The 16,399-nt window shown below is 48.8% G+C and overlaps 1 protein-coding gene across 3 annotated transcripts in view; it reads right to left on the minus strand.

The window, feature by feature from the left end:
• Positions 1–16,399, minus strand: part of TRIM37 (tripartite motif containing 37) — a 1,106,152-nt gene that overhangs the window by 615,694 nt on the left and 474,059 nt on the right. For all 3 annotated transcript variants that reach the window (XM_085649381.1, XM_085649379.1, XM_085649380.1), the window contains exons 13-14: positions 11,552–11,731; positions 11,080–11,194 (exon numbers count right to left, since the gene is read on the minus strand). In XM_085649381.1, the coding sequence (XP_085505507.1) occupies positions 11,080–11,194; positions 11,552–11,731 (295 nt within the window). The remainder of the gene's footprint in view (positions 1–11,079; positions 11,195–11,551; positions 11,732–16,399) is intronic.

Raw genomic sequence — 16,399 nt, forward strand, 5'->3', positions numbered from 1 at the left:
GCTGAAATCCAGACATTTTTGGTGGGGACACCATTCCAGGCCCAATGTGGAAAGGTTTTTTTTAAGTTGTGGGGAGTGGAGCAACAGATCTGTATGAAAAGGTATGGAAAGAAAGGAACGGCTGACAGTGTGCAGTGGTGGCGCTTGTTTGCTAATCTTCTGTCACTTCCGGGGTCAATGGAGTCAGTGTTGGGACACAAAACGCCAACTAGAGGCACATGGGAGCACTGCAAGTCTGGCGCCTGTGGGATATTCTAAAATGAATAATCTATGGGTCAGCAGAAGGTAACAGCATTCAAATCAGAGGCAAAGAACCTATGAAATCTCTGGAATGAGACTCACACAGAGATGGGAATTCACTTTTCTTTAGATAAGTGTAATCCCTTTGTCGAACAGACCGTAAAATGGCTTAAGCTTTTTCCAAAAACTTCATCAGGGCCTGCATCAACACCTATATGAAGCAGACTGTGTCAACCTCAGTTTCAAGGAGTAGACCAAAGGAGCAATCTGTAGTAATCAGGGTCACATTCTGCTAACAGTACAACTAGTTTTGCTGCACAGACACCAAAGCTATCGGCTCTGTACCAGTTTCAGTCTAGCCAGATCTCACCATTCCTCTAGTGTTGGTGTAGCTGACCTGCTTTCGGCCTTTGAAGTTTTTGCATCTGTACCCTCCCTATGTCGTTTAGCATGTTTTAAATAAGATACCGGATGGTCCAGTATACGTAAAAAGGGCAAATAACCTCTAACATTGCCCATGGCAAGTTCTTGCTGGGGTAAACATAGAGCAATTTGTCTGCAATGGGTAAGTTTTACAAAATTTACACCAGGCCACAGCCTTCTAATGTAACAGTTTTCGTAGATGGACACCTGGCCACTAGAATTATATTCACTACTTCAGGAAGTAGGACGAGAACAGTCAACTGTTGCTGCTTAATCTCCAAGCGTAAAGGTGTAGATTGTGCTGGCCGGTTGCTGGACCTTGCCCTGTTGCTGTTAAAGAAGATCCTCCTAAAGCGGCAGCCTGGTCGAAGAACTAATGCTCATGTCAAGACATTCTAGGTACCACACCCCACCCTACTGCATGCAAGTCTATTCCCAGGAGCAGCTGGCATTAACAGAATGAAAGGAGAGATTAGTAGAGGAAAAATCCTCTTTCCAAATGGCTACATGAGCTTTGATTACCTATCAGGCCTCCCTTCCCCCTGAGTATAATGCTTGGACTTACAATCGGCAGGGCAACAAAAGAGGTGGGGTGTTGCGATTCTCAGTAGTAGGACATTTGCCACCGAGAGAATAGTAGAGGAGAGTCTGGATGGGGCAGAAGTTTTGGGGATCAAGTTCGGACTCACTTCTTCTTGCCCGATAGTGGTAGTGGCTTACCGTCCTCCCCGGCCCACCCCCCTATTAAATGTCCTGTTTTACGAAGTGATGAGCGACCTCTGCTCAAGATACCAACAAATCCTGGTCCTTGGGGATTTTAATTATCACTGGGATTTGACTCCTAGAGATGGTGCATCCTGTAAGTTTGACGATGCTATGACTACGTGTAAGAAAGTGGCTCTGTATATACTGCACCAAGGTAAGGTACAGTGTGTACAGAGTCCAACAGTCCCCAGAGGTTTGGCAGAGGTTAAAGTTAAATATAACCTTACTCTCTAAAGTGGTAGCTTGGTCGAGTAGTAAGACAGTATCAGAGGACAGTGTAATGCATTTGTTGTACACACTCAGTCAGCAAATGGTCTCACACACTCAAGAACTGAACTCTAGGCCAATGGTTTTGTATATAAAAATATATTGTTTTATTTTAGAACCACAAGTAGGTATAAAAATACTTTCTCAGAATGAGATGCTCTAGTCGAATACTTTCAAATAGCAATAGACTTTTAAATGCAATAGTTACAGTTGTTGCAACAAGCAACACAAGTTAAACACAATTAGAACATTGAGCTCAATGGGAATCTTCAAGTAAATGCAATATCAATTACTTTGCATAGGTTTTTCTTACTAAGGGCTGGATCCTGGATTCAGCCCTGGTGCATCCCCTGTAAACAGTTGAAAGAAATCGTTTTTGTTACACAGACGATTTTTAAAGAATATCTGTATGTTTCAAAGAAGAATTTCTGGCAAAAGCCAGGCAATGTTATCCTATGGAGGAAAGTTTGGTTATCGGAAAATCACAGTTGTAATAACTTTTTAGGGTCAGTGCTGGCCACAAAGATCCAGCACTGGGATCTCTCCTGGTAACATGTGAGTAATTTTGTTTTTGTTGATCGGGTGATTTTTAGTGAATATTTTAAAGTTTCAAAACTCGAGAGAAGAAATTCCAAGTGAAAACCAGTCAATGTTAACCTATGGAGAAAATGTAAGTTATCGGCTTTCAGGTAAGTACTCGACTGGCAGAGTTAAGGTTCTGGGGATAAACTCAGGGGTTTCCCAGGGTCAGGTAGGTACAGTTGTTACACCCTAAGCGGCACAGGGGCAGCCGGGTGCAGAGAGAGTAGGCCCAATGTTAGTCTATTGCGGACAGGGGGCCTTTGGTTGGTGGCTGCTAGCAGGCAGGCAACGCAGCTGTGGGAGCTCAGCTCCAGGTCACTTACACAGGGCAAGTGGGGAAGTAGAATAGAACAGATGCTGCACTTCCAGGGGCACTCGGGCGGCTGGGTGCAGGGTGCTTTTGGGCCGTCGGACACCCAATGTATTTCAATGGAAAAGCTGCAAGATGAACAAAGGCTGCAAGCTCGGGGACGGAGATTCTTCAGGTGCGACCACCACTTCGAGACGTAAGTTTGGAAGCTGTAGGTTAGGTAGGCATCGGGGGCCGCAGAGCGCCGGGTGCAGGGGTGTCTTTTGGCGTCGGGAAATCTTACCCTCTGCTGGTCGCGGTTGGGGGGGTCCCTGGTTGTGAGGCTGCAGGCGTCGTCAGGAGCGTCGAGGAGGATCCTTGGGTGCTGGATTCTTGGTCACAGTCGCCGGGGGGGACGTTCTCGTGGTCTTTGTTCACTCAGGCACAAGCCGGACTCGGCGGGAGCAGAGTGTGCTGGATTTGCGGTTCCTGGCTGGCATCAGGGGTTGTTGCTGTTTGAGCAGAACCACTGCTCGTGGGAGTCCCAGTCTTTAGATGAGCAAGGGAGTCAGGTCCTCCGGGGTTTTCGAGGTTGCTGACCACAGACGCATTGATTTAGCAGAAGCAGGTTCGAGGGTCGACAGGCCTGTAGGGCTGGGGCCAAGTCAGTTGGTGTGGTCTTCTTGTTAGCAGCTGCACGGCAGGTCTTTCTTCTTGTTCTTCTTCTTGTTTTCGGAATCGGGTTCTGAGGAAGGAAGATTCAGGGTGCCCCTAAATACTAAATATAGGGGCGTTACAGGTAGAGAAAGGTCAGGGACCAATGGGACCCTTCCCTGGGGTGGGTACATTCCCTATACTGCCACTCTCCAGTGGGATGGGGGCAGGAGCCTCGTCCTGATTGGGTAGGGCTCCCCATCCTCAAGATGGCGAGAGCCTGGAGTTGTGCTTCACCTCGCCTCCCCCACCTGAGGGGTGGGGTTGGCAGAGGCTGGCACACCCCCTTTCCTCCCTTGGGTTTTCCCGCCAGTCTTCCCGCCAGAGTGGGGGTCAGAACCGGTGGGGACCAGTTGCTGAGTACAGCAAGTGCTCACAAAGGCGGCATGCCTTTGAAGCTTCCCCTGCCCATCCTGGGGGAGGAGGCTTGGCACCTCGCCCCAGGATGTGCATTGTTGCAGGCCCACGAGAGCAGATGGCTCTCTACCCAGGGGGCCAGCAACCTTTCTGCTGGGTGGCATCCTAGGCAGCCTCTTAGTCAGGACACAGGTTGTGGGTTAGTTTCAGGGGACAACTCTAAGTTGCCCTCTGTCGTGCATTTTACATTAAATCCCACACTGGAATCGGTGTGGGTTTAATGTGCTGAGAAGTTTGATACCAAACTTCTCAGACTTCAGTGTAGCCATTATGGTGTTGTGGAGTTCATAATGACAACCTCCCAGCACCATATACTCTTAATGGCAGCACTAAACTTACAGTGCCCAGGAATGGACCTGGGTGCTGTAGGGGTACAGGGATCATGCACCTGTACCCACACCACTGGCATAGTGCACCCAGCTAGAGGGGTGACTGAGGTATGCCAGGGCACTGTGTTTTACAATAAGTGCTGCAGCCCTTAGGGGCCTTCTCTGGTCACAGGGCCCTGGGTACCATTTACCAGGGGCTGACATGTGGCCAGAGATGCCAATTGGGTTTAGGCTTCATTACAGTTTTAGGGAAAGAACACAGGCCCTGGGTACCTGATTGCCAGGAGCCCAGGGCACACTTAGTCAAAGTCCATCAGCAATTCAGCAAAAAGTGGGGGAGTACCATGCAAGAAAGATGGCACTTTCTCATACTACGTTAGGATTGCATCAAATTGTGGAGTCTCCCACACATGAGAAGGGTCACACCTTGGACCTGATCTGGACTATGTCCTCAGCTAAACTTCACGCTGATTGCACACCGTGCAGCTGGTCTGACCATTCCCTGGTTAGCCTCTCACTCCTGGTAGACAGCCACCCTAAACATGCGCATGCGGGGTGGAGGGTAACACGGAACTGGCGTAAGCTAGAAGACGCCAAGCTGAGGGACGCACTGAATAGGACCTTCGCCCCTAGACCCTTTTCCAAGGACCCGGACTTAGAGTATGAAGCATTTTCCCATTGGCTGATGCTAGCTATTGACGATGTAGTTCCCGCCCAGAGGGTAAGCATAATACATAGTGTGAGAGGGGTGCCAGGTACACACAAGAGCTCAGAGGGGAAAAACAAGTTCTCCGTCAATATGGGTGATTATGGCGGAAATCCCTCGAACTAGAGTCCAAAGAGATATATAAAGCAAAATTGGCTCTCTATAAAGCCTCCCTCATTAAAACCAAGTCCGCACACTATGAAGCCAGGATTAGCGAGGCAAGAGATACGCAGAAAGACTTTCACTGTACTTGCGGAGCGGAGTCACCAATCAAGCCGACTGTGATAAAATACAGGACTTCTTCCTAACTAAGGTCGAAAACATTATCTCGGATATCAATAATACGCGCATCACCCATTGTCTCCTGCCAGCGGAGGAGGACCCCCCTGATCCTCAGGGCACCTCTCTCTCTTGGTTCCCTGTGCTTGAACCACAGGATTTAGCTTACATTGTGGCCAAAGTGAAATCTGGATCACCAGAGGACCCCTGTTCCCCGAAGGTGTTTAAAATGATCATCCCATTTGTAGAGGCCGAGTTGTTGTCCGTATTAAATCTCTCTTTTACAACAGGAACGGTACCACAGAGATTCAAGGAAGCTATAGTGATCCCACTGTTGAAAAAAGCTGGGGCAGCCATTAGGAATCTGAAAAACGTTCGCCCTATATCCCGACTCCCGTTCCTGGCTAAAGTGCTTGAACAACATGAACTTAGAGTTCTCTAGTCTTATGTTGAACAACATCGACTGCTACATAATCGACAAGCGGGGTTTAGGGCTCACAACAGCACAGAGCTAGTGATGCTCTCGGTGCTGGATGATCTGCGACTCGCAGCCGATAAGAAGATCCCCTCAGCATTAATATTACTTGATCTCTCAGCCGTCTTTGATAAGATGAACCATGTGCAGTTACTCGCTCGTGTCCGGCAGCTGGGAGTCACTGGGACGGTCCTCCAGTGGATCACTTCCTTTTTGGAGGATCGATCTCAGAGGGTCCAATTAGCAGACTGCATGTCCAGGCAGGGTAACCTTCGCTGGAGGGTTCAGCAGGGTTCGGCGCTGTCCCACTTGCTCTTTAACATTTACCTTCAACCCCTGATTGAGGCTCTGGCAAAAGCAGATTGTCAGGTGTTTAACTACGCGGACGACACTCAGTTAATAGTGCGTATTGATAACTCCCCTGATTCACAGCGTAACATCCAGAATATTCTCTGGTACACCATGAACTGGATGACTTCTAATTCCCTGAAGGTGAACCTAGACAAAACCGAAGTACTGGTTCTTACCTCAGGTGTTTCCTCCTGGTCCAGCCTGTTTTGGCCCCAAGAGCTGGGCAACACTCCAACACCTGTACCAGCCGTGAACAGTTTGGGCATTAGGCTGGACACTGGACTGACCCCAAAGACCCAGGTGTCTGCTGTAGTGGGAAGCTGCATCGGACTGATGCGACAACTCCGGAATTGTCGATCTTATTGTCACACGCTACCATGCAGGCGGCGGTGACTGCATTAATCTTATCTCGCCTTGATTACGGCAATGCAGTCTACATTGGTCTTCCTGGTAAACTCTTGAGGAAACTCCCAGTGGTCATGAAAGACGCAGCGAGGCTGATCTATAAATTGCCTCGAAGAGCGCATGCCACCCCCCTGTTGCAACAGTTGCTTTGGTTACCCATCAAGCAAAGGGTCTGTGCATTGCACATAAATCCCAGTTGGGCGAAGCACCCAAATACATTAAAGACCGCTTGCAGCCCTATGAGCCCGGACGTCACCTTCGTTCATCACAGGCTAGCCTCCGTGCATGCCCACGTTTTAATGGGGCTACTTTAGGAGGCCGGGCTTTTTCAGTTACCATCCCCCAGATTTGGAACAAGCTACCGGATGGTATGCACAAGGAAGCCAGACTACTGCCGCTCCGGAGGAGACTCAAGACGATGCTGTTCACAGAGGCGTTTGGTCATGCTTGCGCTGTTCCATGTTGAGCTCAGTTGCGTGAAAGAACTTTGGATTGTCTGATCCATGCTGTAGCCCTTAGGGACATCTGGTGATTAGCGCTTTATAAATGCAACTTAACATTATTAACATTAGGGAAGCCTAGACAAATAAACCTTCAGGTGTGAAACAATGCATTAAAGGTGGATCAACAGGGACAGGTCTTTGCCAATTTACTGGCAGGCGAGACAAAGGTTTGGCCCAAGTGCCCATCAGGGAACCTTGCCGAGGCTGCAGGACATTTGTTAGAAAATAACTGAAACCAGTTATCAGCAATCAAAAATGTGGAATAAACATGTAATAAACCATCAAAAACCGACGAACTCAAGCTCCAGGACCCTCACTGAGTGAGCCCGAAAAAAGAACTGACCTAACTGTCACCTGTGGTGCATGATGGGAGCAAGGGGCTCCTGCAGGCTTTAAAGGTTCATGGAATTCTTAAAGGCAGGGTGCCAGTTTTTTTAGTACTGTAATGTTTTTTCATCTATGCAGCCTATGGGCTAATTGCCTGCTATTACTTGCCTTTTTCTCTGAAAATAAAGGGCTGTGTTGGAACACTATTGGGGTGTATGTTCTCTGTTACAGTATTTATATATGAGATTATTTTCTTCTAATGAACAACCCATGTCATTTTGGCATATTAGCCTATTTGAAGTATAATAGGCTACATGTTTATATATGTATACATGCAAATATGCAGGTACTTTTTTACCTGAACATGCACATATATATGCATTTTTGGGATATGCTCCGAGTTCCCGTATGCAGGTGGGGATTATTCAGTGCTTATGACTACTGATGAGTATCCCCTGGACGAAAAGTAGGGTTAGACCTGAAGGGATTGGAGGTAAGATGTGATGTAGTTGATGGTAAACCCTAACCTGCGAAGCAGGTCTATAATGATTTATGCATGTTTTTGACAAAGCTAGTGAGTGGAACTTTTGATTAAACAGTCAACCAGATAAGGAAAAGCGTGGACAACCTGTCTGCACGGGTGTGCGGCTACTACTGCAAGGCACTTGTTAAACACCCAAGGCGCTGTTGTAACCCTGCAGGGAACTACTTTGAATTGGTAGTGCTTGCCGCTCACCACAAACCTGAGATATTGGCGATGATCAGAATGTATTGGTATTTGGAAATAAGCATCCATCAGGTCGAGGGAAGTCAAAGTTCCTCTGCTAGAGAAGAATAACATCCTGGAGCATGACCATATGGAAATGTTCTGCCAGGACGTTTAGTGGTCTGAGGTCTAAAATAGGTTTGAGGAACCCGTCCTTTTTGGGTATTTAGAAGTACAGGGATTATTTACACTCCTCTACCTGGTTGATTGTAGGGGGCCGTTTCGATAACCCCTTTGCTAAGAAGAGCATGACCTCTTTTGGAGATGGGGGGTGGAGTGAGTGAGTGAGTGAGTGAGTGAGTGAGTGTGTGTGTGTGTGTGTGTGTGCGCACGCTAGGTGGAAAGATAGGAGGCATGAACGTGAGCTCTAGGCAACAACCATGTTAAACAATATCCAAAATCCACCGGTCTGAGGTGGTGGACTGCAATGTGGGGAAAAAGCCTTGAAGGCGCCCCCCGACCAGTGTGGTGTAATCGGGGGGGAAGAAGTGGCAAGTCAGGGGATGGTGGCAGTAGCAGTTCCCTTGGAGGAGCCACCCTTTCCTCTGCCTTCAGAATTATTGCCTCTGTTTGACCCTCTAAAGTACCCACTGGGAGAGGATTGCTGTCCCTGGGTGCAACAATATGACGTGGAGGCTTGAGGGGAGGCGGTCTTCGAGCTTCCACAATAGCAAGTGCAGCGAAAGGAGCTGCGAGGAGCAGGTGTCTGAAGTACTCTTATTGCTTTAGCTGCCTCTGTATCCCTGTTAATTTTTTCTAACATTTGGGCTACTTGTGGAGCAAAGAGGTCCTTGCCATCAAACGTATATTCAGCAGGTGCTTCTGAACTTCCAGCTCGAAACCAGAGATACAGGGCCATGTATACCTGTGTAAAAGAAGGCTAGAATTAACTCCCCTGCCAGCAATGTCTGTAGCATCTAAGGCACAGCAAATGGTAGTATTAGACATATGCTTGCACTCGGAGACCACCTCCTGTCCCCTCTTCCTGTATCCCTCTGAGAGCTGTTGGAGGAGCTCCTCCATTTCGTCCCAGTAGGCACGGCCATAGCATGAGAGAAGGCCGATTGAATTGGCAATGTGCCATTGGATGGCGGATTACGCAGCTAACCTTTTTCCAGGGGTTGGGCATGCCCATTTGCCTGGGAGTTGGTCCGTTTATGAACAGTAGTGATTACCAGAGGGTCGGGTGAGAGTTGGCCATGAATATAAAGAGGGTCAGTAGGGGAAGCTTTATATTTTTCTATATACCCTCAGTGTTAGGACTCTGGCTCGGACTGGATCCTTAAAGATGTGGGGTCCGTGGTGCAGCGCGCCCTTAAGCATGGGGAGATACTGAGTAGAGCGGTGAGTAGGGGAGATGGTTTCAAATAGATATTCCTTCTCTAGTGACTCAGTGTGAGAAACTACCTTGTGGAACAGGGCTGCTCTACTAACTAACTCCTGATATGATTCAGAATCGTCCATAGGTGAGGGACGGAAAGGTTACAGGTCAGGCCCCCATGTCCACCCATGTCAAAGTGAGAAGAACACCCGCTCCCCCCCCCCCCAAGGTGTGATATTAAGGGGTCCTCTGGAGAAGCATTGGTGGGTGATGAAGTCGAGGTTGAGAGAGGGGTAGAGGGCTGATCACCCTATCTGTCATTCTGCACTGTTTTGCTGGAACTGGAACATATAAGAATTCCTTGTAGAACAGTCGGAGCTTGAAAGCTGGAGCAGCAGTAGATCTCGGAAAGCAGGCAAGAATCTGGCCCGTATGATGATAAATGACTAGATGTTTCTGCCTTGCATTGATCTCCTTTTGCAGTCTGTGAAGGATCGCTTCAACAGTGCTTATGCCGACATCTGACTTGGAGGTCGATGCCAAAGGTTTCATCTCCGAGAGCGCTTTCGGTTTCAGAGCAGAGAGTCTTGGTCAGCACAGAGGCAGATTTAGCCAGTGCCGAAGGTCTGCTCGGTGCCAAAGGTCAGCTCGGTGCCGGCGTCAGAGGAGCCAGCTTCGAGTCTTTCTTTGTGTCGAACCAGAGCTGTTTGGAGAGTCCAAAGGAGTTTGTTGGCGTCGACCATGGCCCAAATGAGGTTGGTCCGAAGGTCTGACTCTGAGGCTCCAATGTGGCTGTGTGCCTTTTGGTAAAAGGTTGCTCAGCTTGAGAGCAGTGTCAAAGTGAAGGGAGAACTGTGCTCACAGACCGCTGGGCTGGCAGAAGATCCTTGATTTCCAGCTTGGAACCAGAGATTTCCTCACGGGAGAAAGTCTCTTCATCAACAGCAGACTGTTGTGGAAGATGCTCCCACTCTAGGTCCTTGGGAGTGAATAGGTCTGGAGTGCCGTCGTCGCTCCTACGTGACAACACTAGTAGATGAGCTCGACAGCTGCAAAGAGTCTTCTTGGAACAGAACGAGCAGGAGGTGCCACATGTGGCTTTGCTCTGCTCAGGCGAGTGGCACAAATTGAATACTTGATAGAGGTCGCTTTGAGGATATTTTGCGTGGCAGCGAGGATAGTATCTGAATGGTGTCTGTTCCATCACCATCGAGGCATGGTGGAGAGACACGACCAAGATGTAGGTAGGCCCCGAAAGGCAAGCCCACGGTCAAACGAAACCTCGCTCAAGCAAAGCAACAAAAGCCGATCCAAGACTAAAAGTAGTGGAGACTCGGTCGGAAAACAATACTGATGGAGGTAAGGAATCTGCATAAACTGTAGAGAGCAAGGCACTGGTGTCGATCTGGAGCATGGAACCCATGTCCAAACCAGATGGTGGAAAGAAAAGAATCTAACAATGGAGCCGATGGCCATGAGAATTACCAGGAAGAGGAGTCACACTACCTCGAAACACTTCTTTGAAGAAAAACAACTTACACATATCCGTCCCAACACTAGATGCCAGGAGTATGCACAGAAAGTGTATCTACAGGAGGTGATAGTGGTAGCACTCTTAGCCAATGACATTGCTCTCTGAAAACCAGATAAAAATCATGAGAAATGCTTTCAACTAGTCCAGAAAGGCAAATTATTTGGAGTGGAGTCCTCATCAATCCCTCTATTATACTTTAGACTCACATTATGTCATCAACGGTATAACTTGGAGAGATTGCATCACTCAACAACCATCTATGCAAAGTGTCTAATTATTGTGACAACAGTAATATGTACCAGCCACTCAAAACTAAGAATAATGCAGATACCAAGTTCAATGGCCAAGCAATACCAAGTGCATACACACAAAGTGCTTAAACCTACCTCTTTTAGGTTGGTTATTTGTTGAATGTAGGTAGCCTGCGCAGTCTCTAGTTGACTTATGTACCAGTGCTGGTCTCGACATTTCTGAAAGAAGGTAGGTGAACGCACCTGGAACCTTTGAAAAGTTATTTTAATAAAAATTGTTGTAGTATTAGTTTAAAAATAATTAAAATGCTTTATAAAAATGAGCTTAATCTTAACATTTTCACACAAAAAACAGCACAATCTATTATTGGATATCTCAATTTTCACATATTTTTACTTATGTTGAAAAAATAATCAATTGCAACAATAACATTTTAAATGTCTGAGTACCATGACAATTCAAAGTATTAGACTCATTTGTTACAATAAATCCCTCATGCACAATAATTAATAAGATACATTTTCGCAAAAAGTGACCACACAACCCTAAAGTTGGTACAAGTAATGAAATTCATGAGCTTGAAAAAAGCAATAAATTAGGTCTTACCTCAAAACAACGGTATCATTCGGTCTGTTTAAATATCCCTCATTCGCAAGCAAGTCCAGGCGGAAAAATCTGTTGTACCCCCAGCACTCGCCGACCTCAAAATCAGAAGCAAATTCTCGTATGATGTTTTTTGAAGGGTCATTTGAGCACTGATGAACCATTTCCACTCTGTACTCATACCTGGAAGACATGTTTCTGAAAGTTAGGGTCAAATCAATTTACTATACAACAGTAAGAAAATAGGATACGACCAGGTACTTAATCCAGTGTTTGCAAACTCAGAAGAAAACTTCTAAATATAATGAAATTACATGCAATTATTTCAATGCTTCCAGAAATGCTGTCTATTAACATAGTTACTACTGAGGAAGTCAAGGGATTGGAAAGAGCAAAAAAAGAAAAAAAGCATTCAACATGTCTGGGGAAGCATTACACGTTAAGTTCAGACTGTAACCTGCTTCCAAAGAATACTCTCCCCTAATCACCCTGCTCTGAAATCATCTCTATCATACTCCTCTATCTACAGAAGGCCTCCCAGACAGCAGTGTCCTCATAGGAAAGAAGTAGGAAAATATTTAGTGAGCATCTAGAACATCGGAGGTCAGGTGTGGTGGCATTTTCAGATTACTGCATATTAAATGCCATGATGCTGTGCAATGGAAGTTCATTAACCTTGTGAGTTTTATACAACCTCATTATATATCATATATATATATATATATACACACACACACACACACACACACACACACACACGTGTTATCCTTTTGTGATTTGTACAAACTGCATTCTATTACTGTAGAATAATGTATGAGCCACGACTTTATTCATAATAAGCTAATAAAATGTTATAATTACAACAAGGGTACTAGGGCTAAGATGTGGAAAGAATTCTCTTCTGGCATAACCACCTTCTTTTGCACACTGTTCTACAGCTAGGCGACCAGACTATCAATGTCACAGTTTCAGCTAGTGCTTGGAGAAGAGAAGAAAACTCACAAAATTTGCCAATTTAATGTTATGTACCATGACATTTTACATTATGTGCTTTAGCATAATTTCCGCCCAGAGGTCCCAGCAAACAATTACTCACAGGTTTTAACAGTACACATTCTAGAACAAAACTGAATGCCAAACTAGAGTTTACATTAATCACTAACAATGGCTATGCCTTCTGAATACACTCCTGTAAATTTAGCCCAAGCCTCCTTGGAACCTTAATTTAATACCAAGTCAAAAGGAATGAAAACTTCTTACAACGAGTAGCTAAATGGCTGTGCCCTTCCCCCCTTTTTTCCTGTGTCCCATGATGGTCACTCAGTTGTTTGCTTTTCGATAGTGCTCAATCCTAGGAACCCTATTCTTATATCATGGATGTACACTGAGAACGGGGATCTGGTGAAGAAGTGTAATGAAGCCATAAATTGTGAATGGTTTGGGAGTTGGTCACTACGAACTCCACAGCTCCATAATGGCTTTACTAAAAACTGGGAAGTTCGGTAGCAAACTTCCCAGCACATTAAACCCACACTGATGCCAGTGTGGGATTTAATGTTAAAAGCACTCAGAGGGCATCTTAGAGATACCTCCTGAAAATCGACCAGCCTTGGTGTGGTTCCTGAGTGGCTGCCCGCCATCTGCTACCACCAGACAGGTTTCTGGACCCCTGGGTAGAGAGCCTCCGCTCTCAGGGTCCAGAAACAAAGCCCATTCTGGGCAGAGGTCTCATGCCTCCTTCCCCAGGATGGGCTGAGTCCACGAAAAGGGAAGCTTCAAAGGCCTGCCGCCTTTGGACGCTGTCCTTGCCTTTTTGCTGCCCCCAGCAACTGGTTCCCACCGGTTCTTGCCCAGACTATGGGCAGGAGAATTGGCAGGAAATCCAAGCTAGGAAGAGAGGTGTGCCCACATATGCCAACCATACTCCTCAGGTGGGGGAGGCGAGGTGAAGAACACATATCAGTCCCCTCCATCTTGAAGATGAGGGCACTCAGTCAATTAGGAAGAGGCTCCCACTAGAGGGTGGCATAATAGGGGGTGTACCCACCCCAAGGAAGGGACGTATTGGTCCCGACCTGCACACCGCTTTAATGTCCCTAAATCTAGTATTTAGGGGCGACCCTGAACCTTGGCTCCTCAGATTCGAGGTAAGAAAGAAGAAGGACCGAAAAGCCATACTGACCCAGGAAGAAGAGGACACCAATGACCTTGGCCCTAGCCCTACCGGCCTGTCCTGTCTACAACCTGACTACAGCAAGAACCCCAGAGAGTCCAGCAGCCAGCAACCCTTAGAGCCCAGAGGACCTGCCCTGCGACCTTCCCACAGACTGCCTCCTGTGAGCACCGGATTTGCTCAACCAAAGTCTCACCGTCAGAATCCAGATTCCGGGATTCTATACCACTCTGCACCAAACACCCACGGCCTACGTCGAGTGGCCCAACACCCCAAGGAGGTCTCCCCAATGATCCTGACCTGGGATCTGGTGATCCCCGATCACCCTCAAGACTCCCGATGATGCCTGTAGCCTCAACCTGAAGGGTCCCCCCCGACAGCAACCAGAGCTGGTAGGAAAAACCCAACCCAGCGACCTTTGACCCTGTCCTCAGGTAGGTCGGCCCCCCAGCCGCCACACGGTCCTCCTGTGACGCTGCCCCCGCTACTGGCTGGTCGGACCGCCTGCTCCTGCCTGCTGTGGGTTCGCCATTGTTGTGCATTCCGTTTTCTGCCTTCTGTATCCCTCGCCGCATTTACTGTTGCCTTTGTTGTGACCTTTGTGCCCCCCTACCCCGTTTTGGTTTCTGTGTCCCTTCCCTTTTATCGTTGCTGCCTTTTGTGCCATTTGTGCCCTTTTATTCGTTGCTGCCCTCTGTGCCCCTTTTCACGCTTGCCTCTCGTCCATTACCGCCGCTGCATCCCTGTGGTCCCTGCGGCCCCGCCCCCCGCTGTCCCATTCGCGGCCCCACCCCCCGCTGTCCCATTCGCCACCCCGCTCCCGCCTCCCAGCTGCTCCTCCCTCCCACAGCCCCTCATATGGAGGCCGCGCCGAAGGCGTGCCTAAGGCAAGTCCGTCTGCGCCCGTCCGCTCCCGGACCGCGCCCAGCGCCAGAACCCCTGGCCCCCGCCGCACCCGACTGAGATACGACCCCGCTGCCCTCAACGCACTCAACACCGGACGACCACCCGACTGCTACCAAGCCACCCCGAAGCGCACCCACGGACCCTTCAGCTGCCAAGCCTGCAAATTCACCTGCCTCCGAACCTGCACCGCGCCCGCCACAAGCACGCCGTCGAACTCTGGGACCTCCTCGACACAACAGCGCTGGACGTCGTCTTCCTCACGGAAACCTGGATGCACGCCTCCTTAGCGCCCGACATCGCCATAGCCATCCCGGACGGCTATAAGATCACCCGGAGGGACCACGTCAACCGAACCGGAGGCGGCATCGCCATTGTCTACAGAAACACCATCCGCATCACGACCAACACCGATGACACCCTCACCGAGCTCCTTCACTTCCAGATACACACCGACCCCAAGACCACCCTCAGAGGTACTCTCATCTACAGACAACCAGGACCACGCACACAATTCTGCGAAGCCATTGCAGACTGCATCAGTCCGCTCGCCCTCGTCTCCTCCGACTACATCCTCCTAGGGGACCTCAACTTCCACCTGGAGAACTGCAAGGACAACAACACCACAACCTCGCCAACCTCGGACTCAAGCAACTGGTCAACACCCCCACCCACCACGCCGGCCACACGCTTGATCCCATCTTCTCCTCCAGCAACCACATCTCCTTCAGCCACACCACCGGACTTCACTGGACCGATCACAGCTGCGTCCACTTCAACTTCAGGAAAACCACGACCCACCACCGCCCGCAACAAGCTCCGCGCAGATGCTGGAGTAAGATCACCACCGACCAGCTCACCACCTCCCTGAGCCTAAACCAACCCACCAACACTACAGACCCCAACAAAGCAGCCCGCAACCTCACACAGTGGATCACCAAATGCGCCGACGCCCTTGCACCACTGAAAAACACTCCAAGCAACCCCGACAGCAAGAAAGCCTCATGGTTCACCGACGATCTCAAGGAATCCAAGAAATCCTGCAGCACCCTCGAAAAAGTCTGGCGCCACGACCAATCAACAGAAAACATGACAGCCCTCAAGAACGCCACCCGCAAACACCACCAACTGATCCGCACCACCAAAAAAACATCTTTCAGAGACCGACTGGACAACAATGCCCACAACAGCAAGGAACTCTTCAGCATCGTCAAAGAGCTCTCCAACCCCGGCGCCAGTAACAACGACATCACGCCATCGCAAGACCTCTGCGACTCACTCGCCACGTTCTTCCACCGCAAGATCGCCGATATACACGACAGCTTCAGAGCTCAGACTACGCACCCAGCCACCGAACCAACGCCCCCCACCACCACCCTCTGCACCTGGAACCCCGTCAGCACGGATGACACCACCCACATGATCAACACCATCCACTCCGGCTCCCCAGCCGACCCCCGCCCACACCACATCTTTAACAAAGCAGACTCCATCATCGCAAGCCGACTCCATCATCGCACCCCAACTCTGGGACATCATTAACAACTCCTTCGCATCCGCCACATTCCCGGAGAGCTGGAAGCATGCGGAGATCAGCGCCCTCCTGAAGAAACCCACCGCGGACCCCACAGACCTCAAAAACTTCCGCCCCATCTCGCTCCTCCCTTTCCCCGCCAAAGTCATCGAGAAAACCGTCAACAAGCAGCTGACCACCTTCCTCGAGTCAAACAGCTCCCTCGACCCATCACAGTCCGGATTCCGAGCAAACCAAAGCA

This window comes from Triturus cristatus, chromosome 3_2, assembly GCF_964204655.1.
Source record: "Triturus cristatus chromosome 3_2, aTriCri1.1, whole genome shotgun sequence".
NCBI classification, from domain to species: Eukaryota; Metazoa; Chordata; class Amphibia; order Caudata; family Salamandridae; genus Triturus; species Triturus cristatus.